Here is a 22,451-nt window from a genome sequence, read left to right on the forward strand (position 1 = left end):
GTAGGGAGGCTGCCGCCTCTAATTCCTGGCCAGTACGCAGGGAGAGGGACCCCTACCCTGCGGCCCGTCTAAGCGCCCCTTGGCAAGAACGTGCCGTGCGTGACGGCGCCGCGCCCTGGTGTGTAAAAGCAGAAGCTGAGCAGGAGTGGCTGGTGAGCAGCCAGGGAACGTACAGCTCGCCCTGCGCAGCGGGCCGAAGAGGAGGGGTGCGGGGCGGGGGCAGGGGCCCACTCGGGGAAACCCCCGGCCCGGGGAGGGGCGGTGTGAGCCGGCTCCTTCCCTGGTCGCCTCCCCGCGGCGCGCGGCTCCGGTGCGACAACACGGGGAAGGAGGCCTGGGCTCGGCCTCGCCCCGCCGCCCCGTCTAGGGTCAGGAAGTGGTGCTTGTCTGTGATGCTCGAGGCGCGCTGTAGCGAAGGCGCGGACGTCCGAAGGCAGAGCCGAGGGTTGGCGCGGAGAAGCGGCCCAGGATGCTGGCGGCTGCGGCGCCGCCAGGCCGCTCCACCCCGGCCCCGCCCTCCGCCGCCCCTTCCCCGCCTTCGCTTCCGCCCCTCCGAGGCTCCCCAACCCGTCAGGGGGCTTCGGCCGCGGCTCGGGCGGGCGCGAGGGGCGGCGGGGAAGCGAGCCGGGGCCGCGACCCGGGCTGGCGCGCGGGGCGGAGGGGAAGCGCGGGGATTCCGGCGCGGCCCACACCCCGCCCGCCGCGCGGCCGCGGGCCTCCCGCCCGCTTTGTGCGGTGGGCGCAGTCGCCCGGGCGACGCCGCCGCCCCGCCCCGCCCCGCCCTCCGCGGCGCCCGCCCGGGTCTCCGCGCGGCCGCCCGCCCCGCCGCAGTCCGCAGTAGCTGCCGCCGCAGCCGGCCGCGGGCCGCGATTCCCGGGGCCGTCGCAGGAGCAGAGCTCGGCTCTCCGCGCCTGTGCTGTCGTCCGCCCTGGCCGCCTCCTGCCCGCGTCGGTCCGCTGGCCGGGGCCGGCTGACCAGCTCGCCCTCCGGCTCCGAACCGAGGCTCGGCGGCCGCCGCAGGGACCCGCTCGCCAGAGCCTCCCCGGGGCCGCGCGTCTGCCTGCTGGGGTCTCTGCCGTTGATGACACCTGGCGGGAGGCTGCCATGGAGGGGGACGGCTCAGACTCGCTGGTGGGTAGGGGCGAGGGCGGCTGCCTCAGCCCGGAGGGCGGCGCGCCGGGGCTCCGCGCGCTCGGTCCCTGCTGCCCTGAGCCGGGAGCGAGCCGCTCCTCCGGAGGAGCGGGGGCGGGCGTGCGGTGGCCCCGCTTCCTCTTCGCCTTCCGCGTCCTGGGCCGGTTCCGCAACCCCGGGCGCCCCCTGCCTGCCCCTGGGAGGGGAGGGTCAGAGTCGGGGTCACCCAGGCCCGGAAGGGGGCGCCCCTCGGGCGCGGCGATGGCCCACCTGAGAGCCTCGGGGAGTTGGGGCGGGGCTCTCCGGTGGCCTTTCAGACTGCCGAATGCGCCTTAAGGACTCGGGGGCCCGCCGCGGCCCCGGGCGCCCGCACCGCCGCCCTTTTTCCCGGAGCGTGGCGGGGCCGGTGCTCGAGTCATCCTCGGACCCCCGCAAGCCCGGCCCGCGGTCGCCGCGAGCGCAGGCTCCTCCCCGGCTTTGCCTGCCCGCGCGGGCCGGGCTTGCTCCGGCAGCTGTCGGGGTTCGAGTGCTTTTGTTTCAGGGAGTCGGGTGTGCAGTGCAGTTCTCAACTTGTTGGTTTTCCGTCGAACTTCATTTATTTTGAAATGGCTTAATTGGGGGAGCCACCACACCACATTTCTCGTAATCAGATTGCTTCCCTTCAATGCATGTAAAATGAACACTCGTTTTTCTTTTGCGTAAGAATTGCTTTATATCAATCGTGATTAGAAAGTTTGTACACTGCTCTGTGTACAAGTAAAGTGGAAATGATTTCAGATCTTCCAGTGAGAGGTAAACCTCCCATAAAGTGGGGCGTGAGAATCTGTTTTGGACTTTGAAGACAATATTTCCCTTTGAATTAGATGTCAAGTTCTTTATGAAATGAGATAGGATGTGAATATTCTGTATTCTTTGATGTGAATTGTGAAGTGTGGATATCTTCCTGATTTTCTAAAACTGTGACGTGATGCGGGCTTTTACGAAATAATTTATTGAGTGATGCAGCAAGAACTGCTGCATTGCACGACTCACTGACAGTGATAAAGCCCGTTGGCTGAAGTGCTGTCGTCAGGGATTATTAACTCACTGGGTATCATTTTAAGGGGAATAGACTCACAAACATTTTTATTTAACTAAAAGAAGTGAATTAATTCAGTTTTAATTTTCTGTGTGTTTCCAGTAGTTGGAATGGTTGACTAGCATTGTACCATCCTTACAATTGCAAGGATGCTAAATATAGATTCATAGCACCTGAAGCTTGGGATCCATGGAGGGAAAACTGCATAGGCGAAGGATGGGAAAGCTGGTATGAGGTTATTAGACCTTTATAGTTGTGATGAGTCTAAGTGTTTCTCATTGAAAATATTGCAAGCTTGTACCATTGAGAGCACTTACAGTGGTTCTTTGTAATCCTTGCTACCCTTTTAGTATTCATAAAGTGCTTTCAAGATAACTGCTTTGGTATGCAGCCTGAGAACCTCAAGTATTTTACATACATTACAGTTGCAGCATGTGGAAAATGGTCACGTTTAATGTAGAAAATTGCTGATAATTCAGCTTGTAAGTAGATTTCAAATAGGGTCCAGGAACATAATGGCTAGCCAAGTTTTTAACAGCTTCTGTTATTTGTCAGTTACAGAGCTAATGTTCTAAATAGGAATAAACCTGTTCTTAGTGCTGTATTCTTTTTTTTTTTTTTTTGGTGCTGTATTTTTAATTTTTATTAAAGTAATCTGCTTTCAGAATTTCACTAAAGGTGAAGTATTATGGTTGGCAAATATTTTATGTTGATTTTTCTCATATTTCAAATATATATATATATATTTTTACCATCTCATGTCCGTTCACTTCTAGGCCATGCGATGATGAGGGGGTGGATAAATAATGGTGTAGACTTCCCTAGCCAAAAAGAAACTTCAGATTTTAAAAAAAATCTTTAATTCTTTTCGGTAGTAATTATATATGTATTTATACATGGGGTGTAAGCAAGTTAACGTATTTACACACTAAAAGCCTTTTATTCTGATTTCTGCTTCTCGTTAAGGTTACCATTAAGAATATCGAAAGAGAGCTCATTTGCCCGGCATGCAAGGAGCTGTTCACCCACCCGTTGATTCTCCCTTGTCAGCATAGCATCTGTCATAAATGCGTGAAGGAGCTCTTACTGATGCTTGATGATTCATTCAATGATGTGGGGTCTGACAACTCCAATCAGAGCAGTCCTCGACTTCGGCTTCCCTCCCCTAGCATGGATAAAATTGACAGAATTAGCAGACCAGGTATGTGGTAGAACCAGGTGATGGAGCTTGTTTATATGTTCAGAGATAATTGTAGAAGGGAAATTTCGTCATTTTGGGGGTTAATCTTTCCAGGTGAATAAATTAAAACTGTACTTATAAAAGAATCTCTGTCTCTCTTAAAATGAACTTTTAAAATGTCAGAATGAACTTTTAATTGTGTTTTGATATTCATTTAAAGTGGATATTGGATGTTGAACACCAGCTTTGTGTTAAACCCATTGTTAACTGTGTCTGTATTTTAGGGCATGTTCTAAGCCTGTGATGTCCTTTACAGGAGGGTTGAAATAATGGACTGCTGAAGTACTTACTAGGGACTCTTGTATGTTTGGTAATAGGTAAATAAATATGCAAACTTAAAGGATGAGACCACATAATGCCTAGTCCCAGAAGCCTTTTAGAGGAATGTTATTTGGTATCATTTTATTCTTCAGCCATTTTTTTGATCCAGATTTTAAAATAACTGTTTTGAACATCAGCTAAACAGTAGTGGAATTCTGTAGTAGTTAAAAAAGTGGATCTCAGTTCAGTTCAGTTGCTCAGTCGTTTCCAACTCTTTGCGACCCCATGAACCGCAGCACGCCAGGCCTTCCTGTCCATCACCAACTCCGGGAGCTTACTCAAACTCATGTCCATCGAGTCGGTGATGCCATCCAACCATCTCATCCTCTGTTGTCCCCTTCTCCTTCCACCTTCAATCTTTCCCAGCATCAGGGTCTTTTCCAAGGGGTCGGTTCTTCGCATAAGGTGGCTGAAATATTGGAGCTTCAGCTTCAGCATCAGTCCTTCCAGTGAATATTCAGGACTGATTTTCTTTAGGATGGGCTGGTTTGATCTTGCAGTCCATGGGACTCTCAAGTCTTCTCCAACACTATTGGGATGGTATTTTTTTCTTCTGAACATCTATTGCAGGATTAATGTAGACCAAAATTGATTTGAAATCGCTGGGAACGAGGCCATTGGAAAATTAAGGGCCAAAATGAGCAGTGAGAGTCAAGGGGAGGCAAAGGATTGGATAGAAATGTCACAGCCTTACGCTCAGCACCTCCTTCCTGTTGAGGAGAGTCCTTTGGTCATGAGCACCAGATCTCAAGGCTTCAGCTCTGTCCAGTTTGGGCTTTGAAGTTTCCAGTTTCATCCTTTGTCCACTCTATTTCTCTCTCTTTCATTTAGGAGTAACTTTTTAATATTGTAAAAAAAAAAAAACCCTGAAAACAAAACACTTTTTTTAAATCAGAAAAGGATCTTTTCCTCCTCATTTGCGTTTTAGAGAAAGTCGTCATTTTTGGTTGTGCTATGATATGGATCTCCTTGGGCAGTATTTGTGTCTGTGTGTTCCATTAGAGAGTGGATAAGAGGAGATCATTTCTAAGAGTGGTACTATGGTATTTTAAATACATGAATTTTTCTTTAAGTGGTAATCACCAGTTGCTTGGAGGACACTTTATGCACATCAGAGTGGTGTGTATACACATAAAAGGGAGCTTTAGGTAACGGGGAGGTGCAGGGTGCATGAGGGTGGGGAGGGTTTTGCACTTTGTGACGTCATCACTTTCATGTTTTCCTCCTGAGAGGAGGCTGGTGTACTGGGGAGGCTAGGAAAGACGGTGATAGCTTGAAACCGCTCTACCAGATAAAAGTTCATCTTCTGTTAGTAGATTCTTAGAGAAAAATTAGGGACCCTGGCTTGATGGACGAACAAGATTCACTTTTTGTATATTAATGTTCAGCACAGTCCATTAAATGAGATTCTAGTTAAATACTAGTATTTTTACTGATCTTTAGATTGAGCTCACGTGTATTTCATGAAATTCTTTATTATGTTTAGGCTTTTAATCTTAAGACTTGGTTAGTTTTTATGGGATCAGTATAAAATATGAATGAAAAGTAGTTAACTGTTTGTTTCCAGCAGTTGGTAGCCATTCAGTAAATATTTGTTGCGTGGATGTTGACTGGCAAACATCTGCTATGAGATTTGTACAGATCATGCCATAATGGCTTATCTTCATTGATAATGGCATTTTTTTTCCAGGACAAGAGATCAGAAAAAGATTTACTAGATCTGTTCTTCCCTCTTCTTTAGGAAGAACCCTTTTAAGCCGAACTGTGTCCTGACAGGGGGCAAGTTAGAAAACTGCTCTCTGGAGACTGATGAAAGGAAATAATGTTTAGCTGGGAGAAGGGTGTGACTGCAGAATATGAGGGCTGTCTCATGAAAGAGTCGTGGTGCTCTAGGCATCTTCTCAGCAGACGTTCCAGATCTGTCCAGTGTACTAGCCACATATGGCTGTTGAGCATGTGAAACACATTAGTCTGAATGGAGGGATACACTTTAAACTCTTAGAAGGAAAAAATGAACATAAATATCTCTAATAATTTTATATTGATTACATTTTGAAATGATAATTTTTGAATATATTGTATTACTGAATATGTATTTCTAAAATTAGCTTTACTTGTTTATTTTTACTTTCTAATGTGGCTATTGGCAAATGGAGGAGGAAATGGCAACCCACTCCACTATCCTTGCCTGGAAAATCCCATGGACAGAGGAGCCTGGCGGGGTGCAGTCCATGGGGTTGCAGAGAGTCGGACACGACTGAGTGCACACACATTGGAAAATGTAAAATGACATCTGGCTTACACTTTCACATGTATTTCTTTCAAATTGCATTGCATCATTCATTTGACAGATTTTAAAATAAAAGGATGCCTTGAAAGGAGAGCAAGACTTGTGTATATAACATTAGCATGTTAAGTTGTAAAATCTAAAAGAGCTGTAAAACTGTTCGTTTTTGGTCATATATACATATATACACACAAGATTTTTCTCCCATTTTGTTGTCATGTCCCATTTGTTTGTTGTCATTAAAATACAATCAGTGTTAGCAATATTTATTTACTGTGCTGATTTTGGTCACTTAAAACAAGCAAAGATAGTTTATTTTGACTTTGTATTTTCAACAGTTACCATAAGTAACTGATTAAAAACACAGATCTACAGGATAAAGTATAGGCTCTTAATTGCTGCACGAACAGTGTTTAATTCTGAACTGTGGTAAAATAATTTCGATGAATGCTTTACATTGGTGGCTTTGTATAAATGCCATGTGTGCCAGGAGGAACACATTTTTTACTGTCAATTCAATAATTGTGTTATGTGTAGGACACAATTACTGCTTTATCTTTTGTTAACATGTTGTGACTCTTCTCTTTGAAATTAAATTCTAAATCCAGCTTTCTGTTCATTGTTCACAGCATCACAACGGAGATCTTTGGGGTGGAGAGGTAGAAAATGCTTTATTGCTTGTGTGGCCGCAGGCAGTATAGTGTTGGATTTAAATTAAATAACTTTATAGAGATAAATTAAAAAAAATCATCATCAGTGGTCAAGTCTTCAAAATCATGTAGAAAGTGAACAAATTGGGCTGACATGACTTAAAGGTCAACAGGACTAAATTTTCAAGCAAGTTCTGATGTTTTTAAAGGAAGTTCTGATTATTAGTGCTTGAATTTTGTTGTATATGCACACACACGTATGTGTATCCATGATGGGATATTTTTAAAGAAAAAGCATCCCCTTGTTACTGTTTTTTTAAATGTTCCCTTAAAAATGCTTTACATTTACTTAATGGAGCAAAGCTTAAATTAACAGCCATATTGCTACCATGGGAAGGTTAAATAAGCCAGCACCTTAATTTGCTTAAAGGTATTGATAACTTCCCTGGTGGCTCAGATGGTAAGGCATCTGCCTACAATGTGAGAGACCTGGGTTCAATCCCTGGGTTGGGAAGATCCCCTGGAGAAGGACATGGCAACCCACTCTGGTACTCTTGCCTGGAAAATCCCATGGATGGAGGAGCCTGGTAGGCTACATACAGTTCATGGGGTCACAAAGAGTTGGACATGACTGAGTGACTTCACTTTCTTTCACTTTATAATTTGGTAGTTAATACTATAAATCTTAGCTTGATTATGCATATGGTATGTTTTTTGTTAATATTTTAAAGTATTTGGAATCTGAGTTTTAACATTTGGGTCTTTCTCATTCATGAATAAATAATGTACATTGCTTTTGTGTGAAAGGTGGGCCAACTCATCGTATTAAAATAGTTTCTTTTTTTATTCCAGTTGACCTTTAAAGTAAAATTGGCTACTTTTTTTGAGGGAAAATGCTGGTGATACCTTAAATTTTGGTGGAGAAAATAAACACCTGAAATGTTACCCTTTTCTGTTTTCCTCACCTTCTTCTACATGCCTCAATTTTAAAATCTTAAGCCACTTCTAGAAGCCACACATAATCCATTCTCTTATAGGCTTTAGTGAGTCCCTGAGAACTTGAAGTGTTGAAATTTAATAATTAGGAGGAAAGGTAGGAACAGTTTGCTTAAAAAAATAATTGCTCATTACCCACTTTTGATTCGGAGCGTAGTCGAGAAAAAGGTTTTGCAGTTTGAAAATCCAGTACTCAGAGGGATAATGTAACTCATAGGCATCGATGGTCAGGATGTGGCTGCATTAAGGTGGTATATGAGGTGGCAGCCGCTCTGCGGCTCCAGGAAGCAGCGTGATGTCAACGTGGGGAGATGCAGTCTGCCACGTGGCCAGGTAGTAGCAGTGTGGAAGTTGTTTGCAGCCAGAATATGGCAGAAGATACACAGTTGGAATAGGTTGGGAATTTGTGATGAATTTTTGTTTTGAAATACTCTATTTTGAAATGCTTTATTACTATTTTTTATCATTTAAAAGGGAAAACATGTGACGGAAAGATGACTTTTGGGGGAGGATTTGCTATAAACCAGTTTGAAATAATTTTGGATTCTTCATTTTTACGACTGTGTCATGGTTTATGCTTAACTGGTTTAATCTGTCTTTGAAGTTAAAGGTATAGGGGGAAAGTGTTGATTCTGTGAAATGACAGTTCAGATAATTAGCAGATATCATTGACCCCATGAATGGAGTTTGACTTGGAAAATTGTATCGCTTGGCCTATTTTGCTTCTTTACCTTTCTAAGATGTCATTACTCCCCCCCATCATACCATGCTTTTGAGTGGTACTGTCCATAGACCTTTGTATAATCATAGAAATGTTTGACCCTGTGCCATACAAGATGGTAACCAAAAATGTCTTTTGACAATTTAAAATATGGGTACTACTACTAAGGAATTGAGTTTTATATTAAAATTTTTTCCCATTTATTTTTATTAGTTGGAGGTAATATTAAATTTTAAGTAAATTTAAATAGCTGCACTTGGCTAATAGTTACTATATTAGCAGAGTTATAGAGAAATATTGATTCTGTTATGTTTTATTCTTGGTTCTACTGACTTGATTTTTTTTCCCATCTGGCTTACTTCTCAATATCGTTAGATTTATCTTGTTTTCTTTATTGCCCTGAAGTATATTTTATTGTTTATTTTTATGAAAATGATGGTAGAAGATAAGAGACAAAATAAAAGTTCTTTAGTATTCATAAAAAAATTTTGAGAGCTTTTAAGATGTTTAGAAAAATAGCCAAGATATATTGATTTAATAGTTTGTCTGGTTTAAGAAGTTCAGTATGATGCCTTACACCTTGTCTTTTATTATAAAAACAAAAGAGGTTTACAGAAAAGGGATAAAACTTGTTTTTGAAATTTCTGAACTTGAGGGTCAAAATCTGGGTGTCACCAGTGTACATGTTAAAGCATGATTTTATTGGCATAATTTACTTTTGTTTTTTCCCCCATTACTTAATTGAGCACAACTTTCAATTCACAAAACCAATAATTCATTTTTTAAAAACATTGACTGTTAAGATTAGTTATCCATTTTAATTTTTATCACCTAGTTCATGTGTGGAAGCATGTGATTAAATATGAATTTCCATTTGTTTAAACTTGACCACTGCACTGTATCACTTCCAGAATTATTTGGCTTGTTTTTTCACTAAATGAAATTTTCATTGGCATGTGTTTTAAAAATAGTTCTGCTGCTTATTTTATTATGTGCCTGCTGCGGTGTGAAATATCTCATACTATATTGCATGTTTTTAGAATTATTACAAGAATATATTTTACATAGGATTTTCACATTTTTATGTGACTGCTTTCTTGGGTATATTTTTAAATGTAAAGTTTAAAAATGTCTTTAAATTTTTTTGAAGATATTTAAAATTTAAAATAATGAAGCTGCATGCTTGTTGCGTAAGTGGCTTTGGGGGCCTAATGCTGTTTTGCATGTTGTGAAGTCATTTCAAATGTCTCATACCATGGACTGAACACTAAATGTTAACCTGTAGTGATTTATGTAGTGATATGTCAGACATTGATAGTAATGTTGCCTAGGCAATATTAATACAGCTGTTTAAAGACCTTTTCTAAATGTGATTTTCACTTTTGGGATTGGATAGTAGTATGAAAGAAGGCTATAGCCAAAACAGTTTGTGTTTATACTTAGGGAGTTATTTTGTGGGCAACTAAGACTACCTGCTTGGACTAGATTTATACAGGAGAGGAGGAAACAGGATAGGCATGCACCTGTGTTAAACTAACCACCCCAGATTCCTGCGAACCTGTGGGTAAGGACTGTCATGCCTTGGTTTTTTGATTTGTTAAAATCAGGATGCTACTGAGGAAAGGTCATTCAGTGTGTTGTAAAGTTACTTGTATTTTTGGTGTATCTTTTGGCTTACTGAATTAAACAATCTTAATGATTCTTTTTTTCAGGTCATAAGAAGATATTAAATGGTTGGTTCCTCTTAAAGTCAGTAGATTCTAGGTCTATGAATAAGCTTTTCACTCTTTTATAGATTGTACTGAATTAACTAATGATTTTGCCCACTGAATTTTCTAGATAAAACAGTACTACAGTGGGATACCCTCTATTGTGGTGCTTCTTAACAATTTTGTTGTCACGTATTCTTCTGAGAATTGGAGCTATGGATTTGATTGTTTTTTTAAATTTCTAAATTTCTTTTAATTATTTTTTTGTGCTATGGATTATTTAACCAGAAAGTATGTATGGATACATAGATGCAAAATTTTGCATGCAATTTCAAATAGTTTACCAAACTATTTGAATCTTCCTGGAGTCAATCCATGGACCCTGCCTGGGTTAAGGGCTCCTGCCCTTCTATGTATAAACTCTGTTCCTATCAATCAGCCAAGGATATTTTCATTTAAATGCAAGCCACATTCCTTTGGGTATGATGTATGAAAATAACCATTTTTATATAATTGTATACTTTCAAAAGATCTTGATCCTGTGTAGTATTGTATGCTTTGTCCACATATCTGATTTAATATGGTATTTATATGGGATTTACTATAGAATAATTTCTTTCATCTTTGATTTTATAACTTAGTAGCTTGGGCTTATCTTTTATATATAAAACCATTAAAAAAAAAGAATTTCCAGTACATGAACTGATTTATATGTACCACTTTTGGAATATATATGTAGATACGTATCTTTGCAAATCATGACTCTTTTTTTAAAATTCTATTCATTTTCCTACCTATGTAACTGAACAAGAACTTATTAATTACACAGGCTGGAAGCGCAATTCACTGACCCCTAGGACAACCACTTTTCCTTGCCCTGGCTGTGAGCACGATGTGGATCTTGGAGAGCGGGGAATCAATGGTCTGTTTCGAAATTTCACTTTGGAAACTATTGTTGAAAGATATCGGCAGGCAGCCAGGGCAGCCACAGCCATCATGTGTGACCTTTGTAAGCCACCGCCTCAGGAATCCACAAAAAGTTGCATGGACTGCAGTGCAAGCTACTGCAATGAATGCTTCAAAATTTATCATCCTTGGGGTACCGTAAAAGCGCAACATGAGTATGTGGGCCCGACTACGAACTTTAGACCCAAGGTAAGTGAGGTTTCTGTGAAGTTAGCGGATCCCAGGGACGGGGGAGCCTGGTGGGCTGCCGTCTGTGGGGTCGCACAGTCGGACACGACTGGAGTGACTTAGCAGCAGCATCTGTGTAGTAAACTCAAATGTGATGAGATAAGTTATACCAAGTCTCGAACCTGACAGAAGGAAAACAATTTTAAAAGCTGAGAGGAGAAATGAAAGCCTTATAGTTGGAGTTATTTAGTGTGTTGCTAAACATCCCCAGAGCTTAGAAGGCAGTAGTATGGTTCACTCTGTTAAAACACAATGATGTACAACACATGAATATTTGTAATGATAACTGAGAAATAGAGGAAAGGTTATGTCAGATATACTCTCTATACTCTTAAGACTGAGATGGTTAAAGTTAAAAAGCTTTTGTCCTTTAATATGACAAGCCTGTCATTGTCTAAAAGGAGTGGTTGGGCAACATTCTGACATTTTTAGTTACCTAAATTGTACCACGAATAAATAAGAGTAATTATAGCCTAATAGTTTGAAGCTTATGACATAATGGTTATATAGTATCTGAAGTGGGATTTGCATTTCTTAAATATTCAGGTAGTTTCTGTAATAATGAACAAAGGAACTTCATGAATGAAGTTTTAGATGAAACAAAGTTGTCTCTAAATTGGTAATTGTTGAAGCTAGATAAAGGATACATTGTGATTTATTTTAGTATTCTTCCAGGTAAATAAATAAATATTACTCTTTTTTTAAAAAAAAGGATTATATGTATTGCAATTTACCCTACTATGTGATTCAAAAGCAGGATGTGTTTTTGATATCTTCACTTAATACTGCTTTCTGATTTATATAGATTTAAAACATGTAATTGATTCTTTTGATTGATGTTCTCATTCCCTTAAACCTAGTAACTTGTGTGAGTATGGATTCTATTTATGTTCTTAAACATAAGACACTGAGCATAAGACATTTCCATAGAAAAATGGAAAAAAAAAAAGACAATCTTCAGAGTTATCTTGAAACTGAGCTGAATATTTCTCATTTCATATTAAATGCTGTGGGGCTGACTGGTGGATTAAAACAAGAACAGTCTGTGCTTATGCTTTTTAAAATGACTTCTGTCTCAAAGTATGCCAGTGTGGCAATAGATTTATTAAATACTTTAAAATTCGCTGTTATATTCCTTAGCTCCTCTTAAATGCTCAAGGTCATAGATTTTTAAAAATTTATGACTTCAACCTAGTGTTTGATGTGTCTTTTAAAATATTAATTAAATTGATTACTACTATTCTATCATGAAGGAACCTATAATTATTAAGTATGTTGGGCTTTAGTTTTTAGGAGTTAATTTCAGAAAATTGACCATTTTTTAGTATAAATTACAGTCTTGTTCTGTTTACAAATGTGAGATTGATAAGAGAAATATGAATAAGTTATACTGAGGAGAAATGTTTTTTCCCTCCAAGTGTTATTCACTATAGTAAAATTCTAAAAAGGTGTCTCTTATCCTATAGAATATTTACTTGCAATTTACTTGTAATTTTGAGTTCTTGCATTCCTTGCAGGAAGCCAAGCTTTATATTCTACTTGTAATGGCTTTGAGAATGTAGGAACCTGGATATGCTTAAAAATTTGAAATCTTTTCCATTTTTTTTCCTGGAGCTACATATTAGGACTTTTTGTATTAGAATTAAAAAAATATTTCTAAGCTATCAGACCAGTTGTAGCTGCTTAAAATATTATCTTTTGGAATAATTAACAGCTTTTTGATTAAAACAATCCTTTTCTTCCAAATGAAAACAGCTGTATTATATAAAATTCCGTTTAACTATGATGATAGTTTATGGAATAAATAAAAAGAAGCTAAAATCAGGAAAGCACAGTTCTAAATTTGTTCAGTATGTGGGTAACCAATATTTAAAAGCAAACAGTTGGAACCTTATGAAGTGTTCCAAGTTTCTTAGTAACAGATTTCTTGTGAGGATAATGAAGCTATAGGTTCTCATAGTTGTTTGTTTTAATACTTTATAAACATTTATCATAATCATGAATAATTGCCTAGTCATTGTGGTCAGAGGACCTTTCTAGCTTGTTTAAGCATTTTGCTTAAATCTGATAGGAAAGGAATTTTCAACTTCTTAGCACTAAGTTGAGGGGAAATAACATTTACATAGTTGGCCATTTGAACCCTTAAATTGAAAAACAGTTCTAATATAGAGAATTTTCATACAATGGACCAAATGCTTTTATTTCTTTCTACGTTTTTATTACTTTACATGGCTTGTTAGTGATTTTATAATGCAAATCCTTGTGTTTTGGTACTTTATCCAATCACCTGACACCTTTTGAGTGCCACATAAGCTGTGAGGACCCTTAATCCCACTTTTATCCTTCATTCTGTAGATTTTGATGTGCCCGGAGCATGAAACGGAGAGGATAAACATGTACTGTGAGTTGTGCCGGAGGCCCGTCTGTCACCTCTGCAAGTTGGGCGGTAACCATTCCAATCACCGCGTAACCACCATGAGCAGTGCCTACAAAGCCTTAAAGGTAGAGCTGATTTTAGAGCTAAATTTTGATTCTTTGTAACTTTAGACCTATAACTTTTTTTTCTGTATGAAATCATGGCAGACTGTGTGATCCGTTTTACTGAAATGAGTTAACAGTCTGAAGCATTCCTTAATGATCTGCTAATGTTAGGTTGTCAGTATACGTGACCAGGCAGTTCTTCGTCCTTGTAATGTGCCCGTTCTAAAGCCTGATTGCTGAGAGGGACAGAGGACGCTTCATTATGATCCATCACGGTGTGAGCCCAGCGCCGTGACCTTGAGTGTGGTTACAGGTGTGACAGCGCTTTGAAGGGTACTAGCTTTTTTAAGACGCTTGATTCTTGCTGCTTGCCAGTAGAATAGGTATAAACTTTTTTGTCTGTTCTGTGGATCCTGGCTAAACCTGAGTTACTTGCTGTCTGTTAACATTATACATGGCCCTCTTAATACTTTTAAATTTGGGTTTTTTTGTTTCATTCTTTTTTCCTTTTTAAAAAGGAATTCATTCATTTATAAATCTACCACCCATTTACATTATTGTCTCCTTTAACAATATATTATGTGTTTTTTGCCCTGTGTCTAGTTTGCATATCTACCTACAGTTTCATGTTTTGTGTTTTATGGATCTGTCATGCTCAGCCTGACCTCTTGAACATGTGGGTTACGGGTTATGTTTATTGTCCACCTTTGTTTACCTAATTCTATTAACCTGTGTCATTTGTAGATCAATTTCGACTGATTTTTCTCATCATTTTGAGTTGGATTCCCCTCCCGCCTAGCAAGCCTGGCAACTTTTGATTGGCTGCTGGGTATTGCAAAGCTTGCCTTGTTGAGCGCTGGATGTTTTTGTATTCCCACAGTTCTTTGAGAGTTTTCTTCTGGTGTATGATTAATTTACTTGCGAACAGTTTGTTCCTTTTGGGTCTTAGTGTTAAGCTTTGTTAGGCAGGACAGAACAGCATTTTGGTCTAGGGCTAATTTTGTCTGACTGTTAAAGTTAGGCTGTTTGTTTACTCTTTCCAATGCCCTATGAATTTCGAGGGTTTTGATGTTTGTTTTTTTTTAGTCTGACTGGTGGGGAATAGGCACTGTTCTCAACTTGTGTGAGCTCTGAAATTATTCCTTTCAATTCTTCTGGGTGATATTTTCCCCAGCCTGTGTCACACACACGAATTGATCAAAGCTCTTGTGAATAAAGAAGAGAGGCCCTTGGTAAATCTCTGGAGTTCTTTTTTTGTGTGGCCATCTGCTCTTAGGTATTACAGTCTATAACCTCTGGCTTTCCCAGACTCTCAGCTCTATCTCTCCTTCTCACAGGAGATCCTGAGCCTAGATTGAATTCTCTGCATCAGGTCTGGGGAGTCTTCTCCACCCAATAAGCTGGGGTCACCATATTCTCTTGTGGCTCAGATGGTAAAGAATCCTCTTGCAATGCAGGAGACCCAGGTTCCATCCCTGGGTCAGGAAGATCCCCTGGAGAAGGAAATGGCAACCCGCTCCAGTTTTCTTGCCTGGAGAATCCTATGGACAGAGGAGCCTGGTGGGCTATAGTCCATAGGGTCGCAAAGTCTTGGACACGACTGAGCGACTAACACTTTCACCATAGGCTCATCTTGTTTCGCGTCCCTCAAGGTCACTGCTTTTTGTTTCTTGATGTCCAACGTCTTGAGATCTGTTCCATTTGTTCTGTTAGTTGTTTCAAGTGAGGGAGTAAATCCTGTCTTTGTTTCTCTCTTGTGCCTCACAGTGGCAGTACCTCTGTTTGCTAATTTTACCTTTGGCTTCTTTTTTGTTTGTTTCTTACTGGTTGAATATTACACAAGTTGTCCAAAAAAATTTTTTTTCTGTTACCTGGAATTAGTCTTTGGCAATAATATACACGTAAGTTAGCCTTTGCATTCTGTTGTTAATTCTCTCATTTATGTTTCAGACTTTAGAAAAAATAGACTCCCTATGGAGTTTTCAGTTTATTCACTTTTTAGTAAGGATAAAATGATTTAGGTTGGCTAAAAATAGCAAGAAGATCTCCTAAGATCGTCCTTCTTACTTGGTTTTAGGTTTTACTTCAGAGGGCTTCATGATCTAGGTGACAGGTTTATGACATCATTTCAGTTTTGCTCGCTGGAGTGTTGCAGGGGGAGATTACTCACACTGGTGGGCCTCAGAGTCTCCTGGGACACTTGGTAAAGTTACAGAGGCCAGTCTTGACCTCCTTCAAGGAGCTTGGGCGTCTGTGTCCTCATGGACTCTCAGGAGGTTGGTACTCACCAGCATTTAAGAACGAAGCTAGGTTTGAGCAACTGTGGGGTCCTCGAGAATTTAGCCTCTCATCAGTTCCTGGAGAGCTGGGGTCTTAGTAGAACTAAGGGATTTCAACCTGCTCCCCAGATGAGATGAGCTTCCTGAGTAGAGTGTCTAGGATCAGTGTCTGGTGCATATACTTTTTGGAGGCTTATGAATAAATGGACCCCTGATTCTTGCTTAAAACAGATGTAGTCTTAACCCAGACTGCCCAGGTTTAAGGGGACTCAGAAGACTGGAGCCGTCTCAGGTAAAGGCTGCTGTGGGCTGCAGACTAGCTCTCAGCATCACAGCTCACTGGAACCGCTCAGACCTCGGACCGTGTTTCTGAATTCTGTCCTCTCTTCCCCTCTAGCCTGTTTAGCCCTGCTAACATCATCTGTTTCGGAACTAAGTCCAATTCAGTTTAATTGTCCAAATTCCTTTCTTTGCTGCTTTGCTGAAAAGAGTGCCAGCACTCACGCCCGGTGGGTTTGGTCTGCAGACAGGGGTGGGGTCCTGGAGGAGCTGTCGTCTTCCTCACAGCTTGGTGCGGGGGCAGCGCCTCTCTGCGGGTGGCAGCGTGGTTAGTATGTATGATCAAGTTTCTAGCTCAGCTTATGTGTGATGTTTGTGTTCAGCTTTGGTTTCCTCATCTGTAAAATGCTGCATTAAGATACAAGATTTTAATGTCTCTTCTGATCCTTAACATCCTGCAGTTTCCTTCTTGGTCCCATCCTGCCTTGATTCCTCATAAATCTTGTTCCTCCACCTAACAGGCCTTTCCTCTGTCCCTCTAGCGAGCCATGAGGGAAACTCACTGGGTCTGATCCTGGGTGTCCCAGAGAGTTGTAACGGTGGGTCCTGCCAGAGAGACCTGTTACTTTGATTTCTATATACTTTCTCTTACCCTGTAACATGGTATAAGTGAAAAAAAGAGATGATGATATAGGAAGGAGATTCACTTCTTTAATTCCTAAAGCTTTAATTCTCTGCACTGCTTCTTAATAACCCTTTTCAACCCTTGGTCCCCAGTTATGACCAGGAATGCCCAGATCTTCTGTCAGGACTACAGCTTGCGAGGTGTTTCCTGAATTTTCTTAGTCTTGCTCAGACTCAGAATACGTTGTCTGTCACAATTTTTTAGCCCATGGTGCTTCAGGGTATTATTGTTTGTTTAAAAATACATTTTAGGCGTACTGTGTTCTGTGGGCTGTGCTAGTGATCTCAGCAAAACCTGTGACTGTCTCCATGGTAAACTATACCAGTGCCCAAATGACTGCTTTATAAACAAGTTATTCAGTAAGCTGTGAAAGTCACCTATAGTGTATACATCTGCATTTTCCTTATTGTGTATCTGTGACTGTTTGATGAATATCTAGGCTGGGACGGACCATGAGGATTATTTTGAAAGGTTCTTTGTTGTTTTTCCTGTTGTGTGTGGGGTGTGTGAGTGCTTCTGAGTGTGTTGTAAAATCTGATGGAAGAAAAACTTTGGATTGCTACTCTTCTGTTTGCTTTGAAGCTTCGTGAGGAATCATTCTGGGAGTAATGATGAGCCAACCAAAATGTAGTGTGTAGATTCGGAACTTTTGATGGATCTTAGCATCACTACCTTGTTCTTTTTGTTTGTTTTTAGGTGACCTGCTTCTGATTGCTCTTGTATCTTTGGGCCTGTGTGCTTAAAGCCAGTGACTGTTTACCCTGGGTTAATGACAGTAATCACTGTAGCTGAGAGAGGAGGATGCTGTGTTAAGAAAAATTCTGCAAGCCCTCTGTTACACTTCTCTTTCTACTTATTTGTGTTTCTAATATGTTCTAACAGGAGAAGCTTTCAAAGGATATTGATTACCTTATTGGCAAGGAGAGCCAGGTGAAGAGTCAAATTTCTGAGCTAAACTTGTTGATGAAAGAAACAGAGGTAAGTGATATTTCTCTTTTTTTTTATATTTCAGAGGTGAGGTTTGCATATTTTTCCTTTATTCATCTAGGTGTTCGTTTATTCATTCATAAAATCCTCAGGGTATTTTATGAGCCTGGAGTACAGAGTTGTGTCAGATTTTCACCCCTGCTTTTCTGGCACTAGGAAAGCAAGTGTAAGGAATGGAATGCTGTGGGACCAGTGCTGAGAGAGGTAGTGATTAGATGATACTGAAACACCCATGAAAACATTTTCCTTACGTTGCTGCTTTTGAGACCTACCTTTTTTTTTTTTTTTGAGATATGTCTCAGAAGTGGCAACATGAGGAAAATAATGGCTTTCAAAATTATCTATTGTTTTTTTTTTTTTTTACAAAACTAACAAATTGCATTTGAAAAATGTATTGTATGTTAATAGGACTAGGTTTATTTAAATTTCCCAGATATTCTTAAATATATACCTGTCGTACGTTCCCCAAAAGATATGTATTAGAATGTTCATAGCTGCAGAAAAAAAAATATGGAAAGGATGCTTGTAGCTGTATTATTTGTAATAGCCACAAAATGGAAAGCACTCAAAAGCCCATCAACAGTGGAATATAAATAGCAATGGTGAATGAATTATCTACAACTGCGGGCAATAATGTAGATAAATCCTGCAGATACCAGACACAAAGGAGTGCTTGCTGTGTGAGGCTAAGAAAAGCGGAACTAGGCTGTGTTGTTCAGGGTAGGAGTTGTTGAAGAGGTGGAGGGTTAGTGCCTGGAAAGAGTATATGGGGTAGCTTCTGGGATGCTGGCAGTATTACTTAATCTGAATGCTAGTCACATGGGTGTGTTCACAGAGACTGTGATCCTTACACTTATGTGTACATTTTCCTCTTTGCATATTATATTTCAGTAAAAAATTGGAAAAATTGATAGCATTTTAAAAATATAGCAAAAGAGGATAGAATTAGATTATTTTAAAATTCTAAATATTCTTCACTGACTTTGATCCCTGTTTGTTTTCTTTATTTGAAATAAATTGAAGGTCGTTTACTCTTGATCCCTTGAAAAGTTTAAATTAAATATAAAAATATTCTGAGTAGCATGAGACTTATGTATTAAAACGAATACTTTCTAAAAGTGGGTTAAATTATTGAAAAATTAGGTGAATAGCACATTACCAGTATTGCTTTAGTTTTTAATATTTTCTCATGTTCACTGATTGCTTTCACCATCCTAAGTAAGTTGGTTTTATGTGTAATTTAAAAGGTAGGGTTTTGTTTTTCATATTTGTGTCTGATTGACAAACTCTTCACAGTTTACTGTAATCCCCTAACACATAGCACATTATCACCTAGACAGTAGGTCTTCAGAGATTGTATCTGTCGTCATTTTAGGTTTGTCTTTCATAGTTTTCTCAGTCATTCGCCTTTATTTTTTAAAACGTATTTTTTGGCTGCGCTGGGTCTTCATCGCTGTGCAGACTGTCTTGAGTTGCGGCGGGCCGGGCTCCTCTTGGGTGCAGTGCAGGGGCTTCCCATCGCAGTGACTCCTCTTATTGAGGAGCGCAGGCTCTAGGCCGTGCGGGCTTCAGTAGTTGTGGCGCATGAGCTTAGTCCCCCCATGGCACATGGATTCTTCCTAGACCAGGGATCGAACCCGCGTCCCCTGCACTGCCAGGCGGATTCTTATCTACTGTACCACCAGGGAAGTCCTGCCTTCACTGCTGAGATAAGGAAATCCAGTGCTTATTTTTGAGTTTGTCATCCAGTAGCTTGAAAACTGAGGAATTCAGGCATTAAGCATTCATGTAGGCACTGACTCCTTGAGATCCTGGAGAAATTATTTAATGTTTTTTGTACCTTTGACCTAAGTTGTATTTGTAGGGTTATCAGAGGCTTCTGTACTAGAAAATTTGTGTCCATTCTCAGTGAAGATTGTGACACTGTCTTTTTATCTTATAATTATACTTTGCTGGAAACAGTCTCCTCTTTACCTGTGTATAATGATATTTCTGAATTTAATGTGATATGTCACTGAAAAACTACCAGAATGTCATCACCTTCTTTCTCTCCTCCCATCCCCCCTTTAAAAACTTGGCTGTTGGCATTAGACAACAAAAGAAGGAAATCTGGAAAAAGTTTCCTTTCATTATAAATGTTGGCCAGAAGCCACTGGACAGTGTGCAGGGCACTTGTGCCATATATTGTCAGCTTTTAAGAGTATTCTCGAAGACTCTTTACTGTTGGCTGCTGCTATGAGTGTATAAGTGCTTGTAAGTGCTTTGCTAGTCTTATCTCCAAAGTCAAGTCAGTCTCTGATTTTCTGGACATCCAAAATGTTCCATAAGCACTATAGAGAGGATCATTTTATGCCAAAGTAGTGGAACAGCTGTGTATATAGTGAAAATATGAGACCTTGAGGTATGCATTTATGTATTAATAAGTAATCTTTCTCAATCTTCAGAAAAGCCTACATGGTCTCTCTTATCCCTAGTTTTCAGAACAGAAAAACAAGAATAAAGAAGTTAATTTGCATAACATGTAATTAAATCAGTATTAATTAAATTACAATTTATTTATAGTTACTGGGTTGTCTGAAAAGTTCGTTTGGATTTTTGCATAAGATATTACAGAAAAACCCAAATGAACTTGTTGGGCAACCCAATATATCACTAATACTAATTTGAAGAGAAAAGTTACAATTTTATATCTTAGTAATGTAATTTTTTTCAGTTTTATATCTGTGGTTTACCTTTTTTAAAAATTGGAATGTGGTAGAAAGAATTAAATTTCTTGAATTAGAAATGAATAGATAACTGCAGAATTTTTTTTTCCTGTGTCCTCGGTTAAGTCAGATAATTTCTGCCCAAGTTCCTTCATATACAAATTGAACATTGCTTTTTATTTCATTGAATACATTGTTTATTGCTGGACTTCGGAGACTGAAAGCTTAAGGAAATACAGTTATTATAAAATTACAAACTATGTCTGAAAGTTGCTGATCACCCCTCACTAAGTGTATTTGGTGTCAGGCTGTCGTTCTGACAGCTTCAAGGCGTCAGATGAAATCTTCTTCCTTCCAGGATTTGGGTTTGTTGCACTGAATTTTGACTCCTTCATGAAAAGACATTTGGATTTAGCAGATGAGCTAATGCTTTGCTTGTTTTGCAATAGTGTAATGGAGAGCGGGCTAAAGAAGATGCAATTACACATTTTGAAAAGCTCTTTGAAATCCTAGAAGAGAGGAAATCATCTGTTTTGAAGGCAATTGATGCTTCTAAGAAACTAAGATTAGACAAATTTCAGACTCAAATGGAAGAGTACCAGGGGCTGCTGGAGAACAATGGGCTCGTGGGGTACGCTCAGGAAGTGCTGAAGGAGACGGACCAGTCTTGTTTTGTCCAGACGGCGAAGCAGCTCCACGTCAGGTATTTGCTTTGAACTGACAGTCCCTCTAGCAGCGCCATTAGACACTGCTCCGAGTTTCAGCTGTAGCTCTGATGGCTTCGGAATGCTGTTATGTGCAGTACCTCTTGCTTCACTCTTAAGCAAATCTTGAGTCAAGCTCTCTTTTGTTAATCTCATTGCAGATATTTAGTCTGATTGCCTTTTTAAAGAATCATTTTTATATAAAACATTTTATATCTGTCTCTAGAATACAGAAAGCTACAGAATCTTTGAAGAGCTTTAGACCTGCGGCTCAAACTTCTTTTGAAGACTATGTTGTTAACACATCTAAACAAACAGAACTTCTTGGGGAATTATCTTTTTTCTCAAGTGGTAAGTTTTAATATCAGCATACCTTCGCTTTTTTGGTTGGAATTCACACTGTGTAGACGACACATGGGCTCTCCTGATGGTTCAGTGCTAAAGAATCTGCCAGCCAGTATAGGAGATGCAGATTTGATCCCTGGGTTGGGAAGATCCCCTGGAGAAGGAAATGGCAACCCACTCCAGTACCCTTGCCCGGGAAATCCCACGGACAGAGGAGCCTGGCGGGCTACAGTTACGGGGGTTGCAACTAGTTGGACTCGACTTAGCGACTAAACAACAACAGAATATACACAAATTCTCTTCAGCTTGACATTATAAAGTAGCAACTCAGTTGCCCAGACCTCCCTATCCTAAAATCGTATGCCATTTATTTTTTTATAACCATGTTTTTATGCCCCAAAGCTAGGTTCTATTGGTTTGTATGTTTTTAAACATTGTGTGAATGGCATCACACTGTATATGTCTTTTTTGGTAAATTGCTTTTTTAAGAAATTAAGTTTAGGATTAATATTTGTTAATATATGAAGTTCTGGTTTACAATTATATTTTAGCTTTAATACTCCATTATATAAATAACTTTCCTACTGAGCGACAGTCTGTTCCTGTTTTTTATCTATTGTAAACAGCTCTATCAAACATCTTTGTCAGTGTTGCCCTGT

At 40.1% G+C, this 22,451-nt stretch overlaps 1 protein-coding gene across 2 annotated transcripts in view; it reads left to right on the forward strand.

The window, feature by feature from the left end:
- Window positions 1-959: 959 nt before the first annotated feature.
- LOC133066784 (E3 ubiquitin-protein ligase TRIM36) overlaps window positions 960-22,451 on the forward strand; it is a 31,959-nt gene continuing 10,467 nt past the window's right edge. The window contains exons 1-7 of one of the 2 annotated variants that reach the window (XM_061158190.1): window positions 960-1,131; window positions 3,176-3,410; window positions 10,963-11,288; window positions 13,683-13,829; window positions 17,934-18,029; window positions 21,193-21,446; window positions 21,674-21,798. In XM_061158190.1, the coding sequence (XP_061014173.1) occupies window positions 1,105-1,131; window positions 3,176-3,410; window positions 10,963-11,288; window positions 13,683-13,829; window positions 17,934-18,029; window positions 21,193-21,446; window positions 21,674-21,798 (1,210 nt within the window). In that variant the 5' untranslated portion in view covers window positions 960-1,104. The remainder of the gene's footprint in view (window positions 1,132-3,175; window positions 3,411-10,962; window positions 11,289-13,682; window positions 13,830-17,933; window positions 18,030-21,192; window positions 21,447-21,673; window positions 21,799-22,451) is intronic. The other variant, XM_061158189.1, reaches the window with a different exon arrangement.

This window comes from Dama dama, chromosome 12, assembly GCF_033118175.1.
Source record: "Dama dama isolate Ldn47 chromosome 12, ASM3311817v1, whole genome shotgun sequence".
NCBI lineage: Eukaryota > Metazoa > Chordata > Mammalia > Artiodactyla > Cervidae > Dama > Dama dama.